Here is a 14,547-nt window from a genome sequence, read left to right on the forward strand (position 1 = left end):
TACACATGAACAGTACTTCAATGAGGCAAATTTCACTACAGTAAACTGTAGCATATGTACACCCTCAAACTTGTGATTGTCAAATTTATAGCCAAGTTTAAAAAATAGTAATAAAAAAATGTATATATACTGTCTATATAGCCTTTATATATACAGTATATACTGAGTGATGACTGCCTAAGGGAGATATATAGAGAAAGACTTTTGTCAGAAGACCAAGAAACTTTTATAGCCTACACAGTATACTGTAATGATATCTGGCCAAAGGTGCAGGGGATGCTGAATTTATACATTTTTACTGTATTTCACAGTATACTGTATTGTGTTGCATAAGTTCATATTCAGTTCTTTGGTATGTGAACTTTTCTTTTCTAGTGCTTTTCAATGAAAAGTAATTTATTAAAAGCTCTTTGTTGTATTTTACTGTAGCATATGCACTCTTTCATTTATGTTGTAAAATCATTCCTGAATCCCAATAAGAGGTTTTTGTTGCAAGCAAAGCTATTAATTGATATCTGGAAAGTAGTCTGTGTATTTTTTAGGCTTTGTGAGTCATCTGAGGCCAAAGTTTGATTCCGACAAAAGTGATGAAAGACGTTATTGACTAAAATATTGGATTTTGAGGTGACAGTTTGAGGTTTGTTGCTGTGGAGATTGTGTTTGACTGAAATGGAAAAACTGTAATGATGTTTCAGATGGTAAATCGGCTAACCTTGATTTTCATCTTTAAACCTTTCAGATCCTCATGATATCATGTTTTCCCCATGCAGAATGCTTCTCACAAGTTCACTGTGACTCCAACACACACGTCCTCAGGGGGCCCTGGCATCAAGGTCTACTTTATTCCCTGTTCTTGGCTGGGACCTATATGCTCTTAATATCTTTGTGTAAAAATAGCTTAAAGAAACAAAATACAAATGTAACATTAAATTCTAAAATCTTACCTATAACAGTTTTAATTTGGCACATTAAGCTAAACCTGTTAGGTTCCCTTCACTTTGAACACACATTTAGTCATTAATCCCTAAAACGGCAAACTTCAGGGCAGGCCATGAAAAGAGTGTCCTTTCTGAATGAATGACAAACACACCGTTGCTATACTCCTGTTGAGCATGTTTACTTAAGTTAGATTTAGCTTGTTAAAAGCCATAACAGAACATAATTTAGTGCTTTGGTGGATCACTTGCTTATAGCACAACCAAGAATTCCACTCCAGGAATGATGCAACACTCAATGTTTTTATTCAATATTCATTCATTAAAAATACATTTGTAGCTGTAAGATATTATTCAACTAATAGCATAATAATACATAAGTTAAGTTGTTCTAAAATACATCTAAAATAAATAAGATATAATGAAATGACAAGTGATTGAACCTGGAAAAATTACATGTTTTTAACAAAAATGTCATGACTTTTAATATGGTAAAAATTTCTCCAAAGCACCAAAAGGATTAAAAGTGTGGACAAAACCATGGAAAATAAACAGAATCCCTCACCTATTTTTACTAGTTCTTTGTCTAGCACTTGTATTAATCCTGTGAGTTCAGCTGCCTAATATCATCCTGTAAAAATATTCCCTCAAAAACAAATTTTCTGCTGCCTGTTTACCACATGTGGCGTTAGAAGTCAACAAACACAAAAAGCCTACAGTTCAGACCCATTCAAAATATCTTCGCCATATTTTCGTTTATTTGTTCAAATCAGTCTGTCACTCTCTGTCCACACTACTAAAACCAAACACTCGATAGTAAACTTCGAGAGCGCGAGAACATGTGAGCGAGCGCGCTGACGTCACACATCCCCACAGATCGCTGCGCGAGAGCGATGTGTTGGAATGCTTGAGTCTCGCGCACTTCCTCGACCGATTTGAGAGTTTGGAAATAACTTCTCCCGAAACTTGTTTGTGGAACAACATCGCCGAACAACGAGTGAACGTCTCCGGTGAGTACGCGAGCTTGGTTCCGTGGGGTTTCGTGCTCATTGGGGTGTGGTTTTGTGTTGTTTTGTGTCGCGCACGAGCCCAACTAAGTTTGAGTAAGTGGAGTGAAAATGGAGGGTTGCATTGAAAGGGAGAGGCGCTGTCCAGGGCTGATTTCAGCACGGAGAGAGATCAGATCAGGACCACGGCTAACACACTCACGCTGACCAGATTAAAAGTGAAAAAAATGCGTAAAAGTTACGAGAAATGAAACACAAAAACCTCACCATGATCTGCGATCGACTATGTTGTATACTAACTGTAACTTTGTCGGGTTGTGTGTGCTGCTGCTGTTGTTGCATGCATGCAGTTTCCGGAAAAATATTTTTTTTCTTCTTAGTGAAGATTCGAAATGCAACTTTCGCTGTCGGATTGACTATAATTGAATTATATACTATTATTTTAGCTGAAAAAATGACAATATTTTCACTTTTACAGTAAATCCCATTTTCTTGGTTCCTTTGAGCTTTTGTTTATTCGAAAATCACCAATGTTTCCGTGAAATGCGACTTCATTTGATTTTAGCCATGTTAAACTTTATGTAGTGAGTGATTTTTGATTGTTATGCCTGTAACATTTCGTGTAAACTGGAGCTCGCTCTTCGTGTGATTCAGATGAGTCGGGTTTGGAGCTGTCCAACAAGGTCAAAGTTTTTCACTCCTTGTTTTGATTGAACACAATCAATCTATCTTTTCACTTAAAGCTCGATTGCGCATTTTAGTACCAAACGTTTAACGTTAGTGCTTTGCTGATTAAATGAGTTGATCTCAGTAAACTTTCATGTAAAGCTGCTTCAGTTAACACATCGTTTATATTTTTTTCCTCCTCCGCTGGCTGAAGTTGGTGGTGCTGTTTTAAAATGGCCGAACACACATTTCTGAGCATGCAAAGCTCACAGGCCCTCATCACACACATGCATGACTCTGTTTGCCATGACTATTCTACTCTTACAACAAAACATATTTAATTAAACTTTAACTGGAAAGTTGTTGTGATTTTTGTTTTTTCAACACTCAGAAAAACAAACAAATTTGAAGCATATTTTGTATGTAGCACTGAGTGTTTTTAAACCTCTCTCTCTCTCACTCACTCACTCTCACTCTCTCACACACACACACACACACACACACACACACACACACACACACACACACACACACACACACACACACACACACACACAGTGTCTCTTCATGTTATGTATTATGCAATCAGCTATAGCCTGTAGTATTTAGAGTTATAGTATAACTCATTGAGTAACGTTACCCTGGGTAGGTAATTCGTTTTAATAGTATTTTGTTTTTAGTTACTATATAGAGTATAACATTTTAAACTAGATTTTTTTTCTTTTTGAAATATGGTACCTAATATAGGCCTAACTTATTTTGGGTTGAAATAAATGGAAATTACTGTTTTGTTTCCTAGTGCACAGTAAAGTGAACTATAATTCACAAAGTTCTAATTGAAATAATGCAAATCAATAAACATTGATGTGTTTTGTTATTGTTGCCCTGAATATATTTCATGATTGTCCTAGATTGCATCTTAAACAAGTAAGGCCGTAAGAATTGAATCATTACTTTTGAGGTTGTTGGAACTGTTGTAATATAGACACTTGTCTGCTGTAATTCCCTAAAATAACTCAGAATTAAAGCTGCTTATTGCTTTAGTGGACTTCATACAAGAAAGAACAGTGTAATTTATTGGCTCTATATAGATTGTGTTGATTTAGGCTTTATTTGCTTCTTTTTAAATGTGTTTGGGAGCATGAAATCAAACAATCTGCTTTTTCATTGATTAATCAATCAGAGAATGCTTCAACTAAGACTCTCATCTCAGAAAGGTGAAATCATTGACCCTTATTTAACTTAAATGAAATCTCTCAAAAGATCACAGTTCTCACATCCTTTTCAAACTTCCTCTTTCATTTCACATACACATTATTTTTCATAAAATTTAAGATAATAATACAAATATGCGATTTTTACAATTTAAGTTACTGATTGTATTTTCTGATTGTGTTCTCTAAAATCAGTGTTTCTATTTACATTTCAGCTGGTTGAGCATGTCTGCTCAGATGGTGTATCCTGCTACTGCTGGTATCTTCATACCTGGAGGCATCCCACTACCGGAGGTGGGCCATGACTTTCCTGAGCTGCCTCGGAATGATGTGGCCGCCCCTCAGCTAGTGATGCTCGCTAATGTAGTGGTATCATCAGAGGCGTCCTCCTCAGACTACAATGCAGAAGAGAAACAAATGGTTGAACTCAAGACTGTTGGATGCAACAACTACTCTGACAGTGAGGAAGAGGGTGTTATCAGATACAGCCTTGACAATTCGGAGATGTCCGAGAACACGTACGCTGAGCAGGCCACTCGGGTTGAGGCAGATGTTACAGAAAGAGTACTGGAGCAAGTTGAAATGGAGCGAGCAGAAGATCTCTCGAACCTGCCCGAAAAGGCCCCATCTGAGTCCTCGTCGGCGGAAAAACGTAAGCGTACCCCAGTCGTCATCTTTGAATCCAACAAAAAGAAGAAGAAGCCCTTCTTTTGTAAACCTTGCCAGTACCAGGCCGAGAACGAGGAGGACTTTATTCACCATATCCGCATTCACAGCGCCAAGAAAATGAATGTGGTAAATGGTGCAGCTGACTCTGACGACGATCTGGCCAGTGAGTCAGGACAATCTAAGACACCGAACCCAGAGAATAGTGAAAGTTTGAGTAACTCCAAAGGTGTGATCCGCTGTGAGCGCTGTGGATACAACACCAACCGTTATGACCACTACATGGCTCACCTTAAACATCATACTAAGGAGGGTGAAGATCAGAGAGTTTTCAAGTGCACCATTTGTGCTTATACCACCATCAGTCAGTACCACTGGAAGAAACATCTGAGGAACCACTTTCCCAGCAAGCTTTTCACTTGCAAACAGTGTTCATATTTTTCTGACCGCAAAAATAACTACATACAGCACATCCGGACCCACACTGGTGCGTCTAAAATCGAAAGAATTTGAGTTCACGTTTCAGAGTCCTTTTATATTATCAGAAATGTATGAAAAACCTAACACTTAATTTTATGTAATTCTTCTTTTAGGTGAGCGTCCGTTCCAGTGCATATACTGTGAGTATTCCAGTTCCCAAAAAACTCATCTGACCAGACACATGAGAACCCATTCAGGTGAGTCTTTTGTATATTTTTTGAAACATTCTTGTTCTAAAATTGATCTAGGGTGTATATAGTTATATTTTAGGATTTATAGGCTAGTATGTTAAATTTCAGTCCACATTTTGATTTAATAACTCTGTTCCAAAACCTTCTGAGCTGCCTTGTTCCAATACATTTCAATAGATTTAGCCAATAACAGCTAACAGTATATTTTAATAGAATACAAAATAGATAGCATGCACAGATCTATCAATTACAAATATAAGAAATTTGCTAAAGCAATCATTTTAATTACACTGATTAATTATTTGTAAAAATAAGTATTGTTATTAAATACATTTTTAATCATTTGACACAATTGGCAATTCATCTTGGATTTGTTTTTTCATTTAACCTGTCACAGTGCATTCTGGGATGCATTCTCTGAAAAGTATTGTGTAGGATTTAAAACTGTGGTTTGCATGTTTGTGAAAAATTATGTGAATTAAATCTTAGTCATGGAAATTGTGTATAGCTTTGTGAGGGAGTTCTCTGGGTTTTGGGACAAAGCAAATGTGCTGTTAATCAGCTATGACTCAAGGCGTGTTTTGATCTTGTCAATGATGTTTCTCTCTTTTGTTGCTCTCCGTGGAGCCAGATGGCTTTGGATAAAATGGTACACGGTTTGTGGTATACAGAGTGCATTAGAATGTGATTCCGTATTGTGGTGTGTTTGCCCGTCTTTTATCTGTATTCCCCGCATGAGACTTGTGTCTGTGTTTCTCTCAAAATGTTGAAATAAAAGACTGATTGTTCGGTCTTGACCTTCTCCTTATGGTCTGTCCTCAATAGGTGAGAGGCCTTTCAAATGTGACAACTGCAGCTACCTGGCAGCCAACCAGCACGAGGTGACCCGCCATGCCAGACAGGTCCACAATGGACCCAAGCCCCTAAGCTGCCCTTACTGCCAATACAAGACAGCCGACCGCAGCAACTTTAAAAAGCATGTTGAGCTCCATGTCAACCCTCGCCAGTTTCTTTGCCCAGTCTGCAAGTATGCTGCGTCCAAGAAGTGCAACTTACAGTATCACATCAAGTCCAGACACCCAGGATGCACTGATATCTCGATGGACGTGTCAAAGGTAAGACTGCGTATCAAAAGGACTGACCTCGATGATGTTTCGGCAGATGAGCTTGCGACAGAACAGGCTGGAGCAAGGCGAAGTGAGGAAAAGCAGTTGGGAGAATTGGATGACGTTGAATCAGGCCCCATCAACCTCTCCATTAAGAAATCTAGTAAACCCACCTCTGCTGTGGAGACTGAGTTGAATGGCAAGACCTCGAAGAAAAATCTAGATATCATTTTGAAAGAAAAACCTGGAAAGCCAAGCCAGCAACCCAACGAGAAAACTGCAGAGAAAAAGACCATGGCGAAAAATGAGGGGAAAGAGAAAACCAGTAAGAAGGTTAAAGGAAAGACTTTTGTGAAAGTTATGGACATTACCTCGACACAAACAGAGGGCTGCAATAACAAACAAGTTAATAAAAAGGAGTTGAAGAAGGTAGAGAAATCAACCAAATCTGTGGAGAAAGTAATGAAAGGTCGTCCTAAGAAAGAGAAGCCATTAAAGGAGACCGCCAATGAAGTTATTACAAAACGTCAACCCATTGTTGAAGAGCAAAGGTCGTATTTGGACAAAGAAAGAGTGGAGAAAGACCTTGTAGATAAACAGCAGCAGCACAAAGACAAGGAAGAAAGAGAGCGGCTACAAAAGGAAAACAGATTGCTGAATGATAAATTGAAGGAGACCGAAGAGAAAGAAAGTGCAAAGGATTGCAGGAAATCTCCAAACAAGAAGCCATGCAAGAGGCAGACAAAATTGTCAAAGGTCAACAGTGATACCCAGAGTAAAGAGGCAATGAAAGAAGTCAGAATTAAACCAGTCAAAAGAAAAGCAGAGAACATAAATGTACTAGCGACTGATTCTTCAGAACCAACCTGCCCTTCAAAGCGGGTCAAGCACACAAAGAAAGATACAGCCAAGCCATCAACAAGTTCTGGTGCTCCAGAGAGAAATCGCACCATACCCGAGGTTCTACAGGCCATGAAGAGCAAAACCAAGAATGCTGAGGCAAGTACAAACAAACCTGAGGGTTGTGTCATTGAAACCGAGAAGACAAATGAAGTCCCAGAGAAGCTAAACCCTCTAGAAGCTGAAAAAGGGCTCACCACAGAAACACTGAAGGTGCTTACCCAACCAGACGAGCAGAGACCTACTGATGTGACCAATCAAGGTGATAGAAATCACAAGGAGACCACTCCTATCTCAGAGGAACCCACAGTCTCGTGCCAACCTCAAGATCCTCCCTCAGAACAACCTAAAGAAACCGAGAATAAGATCTCACATGAACCAAAAGAAATTCCAGAAGTAGACAGTGGAAGTGAGATGCCGTCACCTACTGATAGCGAGAGCTCTCCAGGTTTCAGCCAACAGCAGCCTGTTTTCAGCTCATCTCTTGAACTTCCTGGTCCGCCTGGTCACAAATCCACTTATGCAGAGGATGATGAGGGTATCCACAGCAATGATGGGGGAAGTGACATCAGCGATAGTGCCTCTGAAGGAAGCTACGACTCTGGTCTTAACGGACTGGCTGCTGCCACCGAGTGTGGAGAGAAACTTCCAGAGACTCCAACAGAAGAGCTCCCATCTTCAACCAAACTGCTCAGTCACACATGTATCTTCTGTGACCGTACGTTTTCTTTAGAGATGGACTACCGTCGCCACTTGAACCGCCATTTAGTAAATGTGTACTTCTTGGAGGGGGCAGCTCAGAGTGACAAGTGAGGAGTATCTTTTTTGTGTCCAAGGCAGTTTATGAGGTTCTCAGAGACTTCCGAACTGAACAAAGCTTGTTCAGGTTGTAAAAGAAAAAAAAGAGGTTCCTGTCTGTTCTTGTTGGCTTTACGGCTCATGACAGACGCCCACATCAATGCTTTCTAGTTTTTAGCTTGCCATGACATGATGCAACATGAAACGTCAAACTAATAGATTTCTTACCACAGTATTCCTTCAATTCGAGATTACAAACCATTGTAAACTTGCGGTAGGATCCTATTGTCTATTGAATTCCAAACTAACTGAATCTTCGCTTAGTCATGTACGCCATGATTTAATGGTCATCATTTTTGCCCGCGTTTTTTTTTTGTCACACTACTCGGACAACAAAAAAGGAGGGCTGCTCTGAAAGCAAGTAAACCTTGTCCCTCCATCCCTGCAGAGAGCTCAGATTAGCCAGACCCAGGTGGTCCGGCACTGAATAGTCCTGAAGATAATGGGGCTTTCAGCGTCTTTGTGCTGTTCCACTCCACTGAAGCGCCTCCATCTCTGGGCAGCAAGAGACACGGAGTGTGTTTAAAGCTGGCTAATGTCATTGTATTCAACTGTTTCTTTATTCCCTTTTACAGTTTAGAGAGCACTTGACAACTAACCATAATCTTACCTTTGAGGCTCTTTCACATAAGCTGAACATTTCATTTAAACACAAAAACATTTCTGTACACTTCCTAGGGGTCTTTCTTTGATTAGACTGCTCTGTCTTTTGAGGAAAGTATTGTGTAGTTTGTAATGTTTAAATAATAGTAGGTTATTTTCCTTCATTGTATATTTGCTTTCAAAGATTTTTACACTTGCGTTTGTAGATTTTTTTCCGTCTTTTTTCTGTCAAATTTTCTGGTAATGCTTCAATTTCATCCTCAGTCCAAAGATTTTGTTGCTTTTGTCTGTATATAAACTGTACATATTTCTATTCTTTACTTGCTCCTAAGTGCCTCAGACAATCAATTTGAGCATTTTTATTCAATTCTCAGATATGTAGATTTTATTTACCATTAGAAGAACAAATGCCTTGTCTTTTCTCTGTAAAACATTCCCTTCCCTATCAAATTGATTATCTGCATCAACAATGTTTATCCAAAGTTTATCTAATCATATGACTTTCAACTGATATCGACTGACTTTCTTTTGTTTTTTATTAGTGTGAATGTGTTGTTGCCACAAATCTTTAAATGTGCTGTCATTATCTAAAAAGTAGAAAAAACTGCAAGAGAAAAGTTATAGAAATAAATTGCCTTTAGTGCATTAAGTGCAATATTGAATTTTTGGATATATCACCAAAGCAAGATGTAGTTGGTAGAGTTTAAGGGGCAAAATCCCAGGCTCAAATGGAGGTGTGGTGCTCCTTCAAAACCATCCACAGGGCCCCTAAAAAACTCTTGGACGGTTGGATACTTTATCACTGTAAACTTTTTTTATTATTTCTTAAGCACTGCATTTTTATAATAGCATGTTGCCAATTCACAACTTGGATTGTCATTTACACATCTTTGTAATCAAGTATTTGACTGTCTTTTTCATTTCCTAGTAATAGCAGTCAAATTACATCAGTTGAAATATGATATAATGTTGTCCCCTTGATTTGGCTTTTTATGAATGATGATCTGAAAAACAGTTTGTTATGTGACCTGTATGATTAGCAGAAGATGTTTGAACAAAATAAAAACTCTTGCCACAGTTTTGTTCATTTGTTGTTGTTTTTTTTATTTGAAAAACATTTTAAATGGCAGAATATATAAATACATTTCATTGTCAGCTAAATTCATAAGCATTTAGTATAAAAATATGTAGTATACATTGTAGTACACAACAATATTTTGAAAGGCAACTTGCACTTCAGCAGCACTTAAATTTGCTCTTCATTTTTTCCTTCTCACGTTGAGTCTCTCAGCTGCTTTCACAGACAGACCGATGTCCACCACCGCCTGTGGCTTTCTAGTCTTGTAGGCGGGAGACTTGTTGATTCGCTGTCCTTTCCGATTCACGATGTGGGGCAGCAAAGGCGGTGTGCGCAAACAAAGTCCTGCTGCTTCAGGGGCGTGAGTCCTCAAAAACAGCTGATCTCCTTCCGCTGCTGTCACAGCAACCCAGCCTAAGAAACAAGAAAAATTATGACATAAATGAAAGTTTCTTCAAATATATTTAATATTTTTTTATGGGGCCTGGTCCCCTGTGGTGAAAATAAACATTTTAATGTTGCTTATATGTCGGCGTAGTGTTTTAAATATGAATTTGTACATTGTTTGTCTTAAAGCATAAGTAAACAGCATTGCCGAGTATTTTCTTCTTAAAACTGCAGTGAACCAAAGACCGTTTCAAAAACGCGGTTTGAAATTGCCCCTGTTCTCTATGTGGGTCAGGAGACCTGATCTGCTGTGAGTGAGTGGAGGTGGGGCTAATTTGCATATTCAAGGAGCCGCTATACTAAATGATAAAGGTGTAGTTACATCCAAGCTATTTTAAGGTATGACGGAATTATTTTCACCGGACAAAACTTTTAAATAAGCCATTTTGATGATCAAAGATTAGTTTTAAATTACAGGGGGACTCTAAGACTTGACCATGTGGTTTGCAGAGGTGTCAATTCCAGGGGTCAGAAAGTAAAAGTCCTGCCATATGTTTATTCCACCCATTAACTCAGCCAGCTGATTTCACTAATTAGTTCTATCTCCTGGCTGAAAAACTGTGCTAATTAGCAAATCCAGGTGATTAGAACAAAATACTGAGGAGGTATTTTACTTTCTGAACCTGGACTTGACACCTCCGGTGGTTTGGTTAAAAGACTTACTATAAACCCTTACAAAAGTACTGTGGTGGTCTCAGTATCACAAATAAACCATATGAGTACCATTAAAAACCCTGGTAATTCAAAGGTCTTGTTTTAACCAAGCAAGCACATTTTAAGAAATATAATACCATGACATTTTTGTTACTTTATTGTGGAAAAATACATGTTGGAAAAGTAAAAAGTTATTGAAAGAAAGTAATAATCAAATTCCAGATTTATCTCACATCTAAACGAGCAATTCAATATAGACATCCAGCATCACCTGGAAAGGCAGCAGGTACCAAGATCAAAAAAAAAATTATTCAATGCAATTTATCCTGCTTTTCTGCTTGAAAATTCAGAAAATCACCTGCTGATGAGATCTTGATGTCAGTAATTGCGGTGTTGCAGCCCTGCCCCTTGAGTTCAAAGTCTTGAGCAATAAGTGGTGGAAAAGTTTTCATGCGCTCCTCACCTCCAGATGGGACCTTATCACAAAACAATAGAGTATCACGTAGAATTAATTTTCCTGATAACAAAGCACACACACACACACACACACACATACATATATACATATACAGTATACACATACTGCAAGAAGAATATTCCCAGCATGTTTCTGGTAGACTGCATCAGCCTTGTCTAAATTGGTGATGTGAATCGGGATGTGAGATGAGGCAACAACTGTCAACCAGCAAGAGCTTTTCCCCTAGAGTGAGTAACAGAACATTGAAACTATCTTAGTGCGCGGCAGATGCAGCAAAACATTCAGTATTTCCAAGTCAAACAGACTCTTACCTCCAAATAATCAATGCGTGCCAAAGCCCCCAAAAACAAAACCATACCAGGGTTCATTAGATACGTTCTCGGTGTAATGGCATGTGTAGGAACCACCAGCTTCACTTCCTGCTCATTCAACAGGCTGAGCACCTGGAAAGTTGCATTTTGATTAAAACCCTTTGTGACACATGATTAATAATGATAGATGTTTTAAAATAAGGAAACATAGAAGTTATTGCATTTATGAACATAATTATATCACATTATGTGAGTACAGTTTGAATGGAGAGACTCACGTCATGTTCTTTCATGATGCCTGGGGTGTCAAAGAACCAGTGTGCATCTTTGATTTCATTGTAGGTGAGCTCTGCGTCTGTGGAGGAGTCCAAGGACTTATTCTTTTTAAGACCTTCATCCGCGTCTTCTCCAAAGCTCAGACTGTCAGGATCAAACTCCACAAGGTCATTCTTGAGTGACTGATTAGTTCGGAATGTCCTCCCAATATGACCTAAAAAAACAACAACAATGGATAAAATGAATTTGCCTCTAACTTAAAATCTATAATATTATATGATAATAAAATATAAATATACAAACACATATCACATTTTCCTTTCCTTCAGAGCTTAAACCTTGCACTATAATGGGACAAATATGATCTATAATCTATATTATTTTACCTAAATATTGATACATTTAAACATTAAAAGTAAACAAATAAAATTAAATAGATCGTTTTAAATGCCACAAGTGTATTCAGGCATCACAACTTTATAAAGTACAGTATGATTTTTTTGTGTGATTTTAACACTTATTTATTATTTTATAAATTAAGTGTTTTTAAAGATGAACTTTGACTAAGCATCAGATGGGAAAGGTTTTATAAATGTAAAAATAGTGGAAATGACCACGTACAGTTAAATTTCCAATATCAGCCGATAGAGATTAATTAAAAGTCTATAATATCAGCCAATAATTGATTTGGAACAGATATATTGTGGATCCCAAAAAAACAAAACTTGCAAACTCACCAACCAAGTATCCCTGCTTGCTGAATTGTTTGATTCTTTTCAGTTCTTGAGGATTCATGTCCTCCTCAGTCAAAAGAGACTCCTGTTTAAGTCTCTCCGCCCGCCTGAACATCCGGTAGGGGGTCGGGTTGATGATGGGAAACTTCAGCAGATTTAACGTTGTTCCTAGATTTATAGAGGACAGATAGATATGTTTTAACAATTGAAATATCATACATTAAACAGCTTAATCATTCAGAAATGCACAATACATTCCTAAACAAGGTCCTAAAAGGGTTAAGCACATTCATTAAAAAAGTCCTTGTACTCTTTTTTTGTGCCTTGAAACATTCTGTTTATATATACTTGTGAAACAGAATTGCAAACATTGCATTAGACAACATATTACATATCTTATGTAATCATAAATAATGGTATCTGTCTGTAAAAGCAACCAATTAACACAAATTCAATATCTCACCAGGCCACGGAGATATAGTAGCTTTGTGGATCACATCTGAGGCTCTGGATTTGCAATAATCTGATTCCAGTAAAGTATTAAACAGCGTGGATTTGCCAGCATTGGCCATGCCGACCAAATACACATCTCCATTGTACTTCCAGGTTGACTGCAGTCTTGATATAAGGTTTTCTATACCATAACCTGTTTTGGCACTGATGAGGTGGATGTCTTTGGTATCACTGGTAGAAATGCCCATGCTGGCACAGTATGCCGCCAGCTGACGTCTGATACGTTGCAGGTAATTCTCTGCATCTCCAGGCAGCAAGTCTATTTTATTTCCTAAAATAACAATGTGCTTATTCTTCCCAACAAGCTCTGGAAGGTCTGGGATGATGGAATCGGGGAGGTCCAGAAGATCCACTATCAGCAGCACCAAAGCCTTCTCTGATTTAATTCTCTTGACAATCGCTCTGTACTCCTCTTTCGACATAGTGACGTTCAAAGCCTTCTGGTGGTGATTGATTAAAAAGCATCTTTGACATATTGCCTTCTTCAGTTTGTCCTCTTCAACTAACACTTTGAATTTCTCACTTGGCAGGTAACCCGGGATTTCAGGGTCAGTGCAGTGCATGAGGGCCCCGCAGCCAGAGCAACAGGAATCGCTGACTTCCACCTCCACATCAGGAGTGCCATAGATCTTTTGCTGCTTTTTAACCTTCTTTGATTTGGTGCGTCGGTCCAGTGGGAATCCTTCATCGTGGAACTCAATCAATGAGTTTTCCTCCACTTCGGACTTTGCAGAGCCCTTTAAATGCTTCAGTTGCATTTCCAGTCCTTTAATGTGCATGTCTTTGCCTGGCTTTTCATGCACGGGCTTTGTTTCTACATTATTCGTGCGCTCATTTGAAAGAAGATGATCTGGCAGTTTATCCTCTTCATTGTCCACTGGTTCATCAAAGTCCGGGAAAACAAATTGTTCTTGTTTTTCTGGCTCAACTAATGTGTATAATTCCTGAGGTTGATTTGAGGCTGATACTCTAGCTCCTTTTTGACTGCTGTAACATCTCAGAACTAAAACCCCACATCTGGATGATCTGCACCTCTGGTTTGTGCCCAAATGGGTTACACAGTCTTTTGATATTAAGCTGGAAACAAATGACCGTGGACACCGCCACATCCATTCCCGTTCCGGTGTTGAAACATGTTTTAAACACGCACGAGTGTAGAATTGGAATGTCGACGCTCTAAATAACTTGTACATTATTATATGTTAAAATAACAACCACATCGCTTCATTTATTACAACCTTGAAAACAACGAACCCATGTGAGAGAATACCTAGAGCCGCGCGTACAATATACGTCACCAGCAACATTTTTTGGACAAAGAATATTACGTAAAACATTTTAATTTTATATAACACATTTAGCATTCAAACTATGGTTTACTTAATCACAGACGTGTAAATACTTGTGTATAAATAAAATAAACACACTTG

General features: G+C 38.4%; 2 protein-coding genes across 2 annotated transcripts; one reads left to right on the forward strand and one right to left on the reverse strand.

The window, feature by feature from the left end:
- Window positions 1-1,760: 1,760 nt before the first annotated feature.
- rest (RE1-silencing transcription factor) lies at window positions 1,761-9,703 on the forward strand. Its single transcript, XM_077247536.1, has 4 exons — window positions 1,761-1,945; window positions 4,038-4,975; window positions 5,082-5,165; window positions 5,985-9,703. Exons 2-4 carry the CDS (start codon window positions 4,048-4,050, stop codon window positions 7,976-7,978), a joined length of 3,006 nt encoding a protein of 1,001 aa, XP_077103651.1. The 5' UTR covers window positions 1,761-1,945; window positions 4,038-4,047; the 3' UTR covers window positions 7,979-9,703.
- A 1-nt stretch (window position 9,704) lies between these two features.
- noa1 (nitric oxide associated 1) lies at window positions 9,705-14,416 on the reverse strand. The gene is made up of 7 exons (XM_077247538.1): window positions 13,068-14,416; window positions 12,608-12,772; window positions 11,873-12,084; window positions 11,595-11,726; window positions 11,389-11,505; window positions 11,164-11,281; window positions 9,705-10,118 (listed from the first exon to the last, which is right to left on the reverse strand). The coding sequence occupies exons 1-7, from the start codon at window positions 14,308-14,310 to the stop codon at window positions 9,886-9,888; spliced, it is 2,220 nt and encodes a 739-aa protein (XP_077103653.1). The 5' UTR covers window positions 14,311-14,416; the 3' UTR covers window positions 9,705-9,885.
- Window positions 14,417-14,547: the final 131 nt, after the last annotated feature.

The sequence above is a fragment of the Siphateles boraxobius genome, unplaced genomic scaffold (assembly GCF_051911475.1).
Source record: "Siphateles boraxobius isolate OS27281-9 unplaced genomic scaffold, OSU_SipBor_1 3, whole genome shotgun sequence".
Taxonomy (NCBI): domain Eukaryota; kingdom Metazoa; phylum Chordata; class Actinopteri; order Cypriniformes; family Leuciscidae; genus Siphateles; species Siphateles boraxobius.

What these genes read in the sequence shown, in the direction of transcription:
- rest (XM_077247536.1), top strand. Translation starts at nt 4,048, where the DNA reads ATGTCTGCTCAGATGGTGTATCCTGCTACTGCTGGTATCTTCATACCT. An exon ending in GCACATCCGGACCCACACTG is followed by an intron (nt 4,976 to 5,081) that starts GTGCGTCTAAAA and finishes TTCTTCTTTTAG; the next exon opens with GTGAGCGTCCGTTCCAGTGC. An exon ending in ACACATGAGAACCCATTCAG is followed by an intron (nt 5,166 to 5,984) that starts GTGAGTCTTTTG and finishes TGTCCTCAATAG; the next exon opens with GTGAGAGGCCTTTCAAATGT.
- noa1 (XM_077247538.1), bottom strand. Translation starts at nt 14,310, where the DNA reads ATGTACAAGTTATTTAGAGCGTCGACATTCCAATTCTACACTCGTGCG. An exon ending in GCATCATGAAAGAACATGAC is followed by an intron (nt 11,727 to 11,872) that starts GTGAGTCTCTCC and finishes GCAACTTTCCAG; the next exon opens with GTGCTCAGCCTGTTGAATGA. An exon ending in CACGCATTGATTATTTGGAG is followed by an intron (nt 11,506 to 11,594) that starts GTAAGAGTCTGT and finishes TACTCACTCTAG; the next exon opens with GGGAAAAGCTCTTGCTGGTT.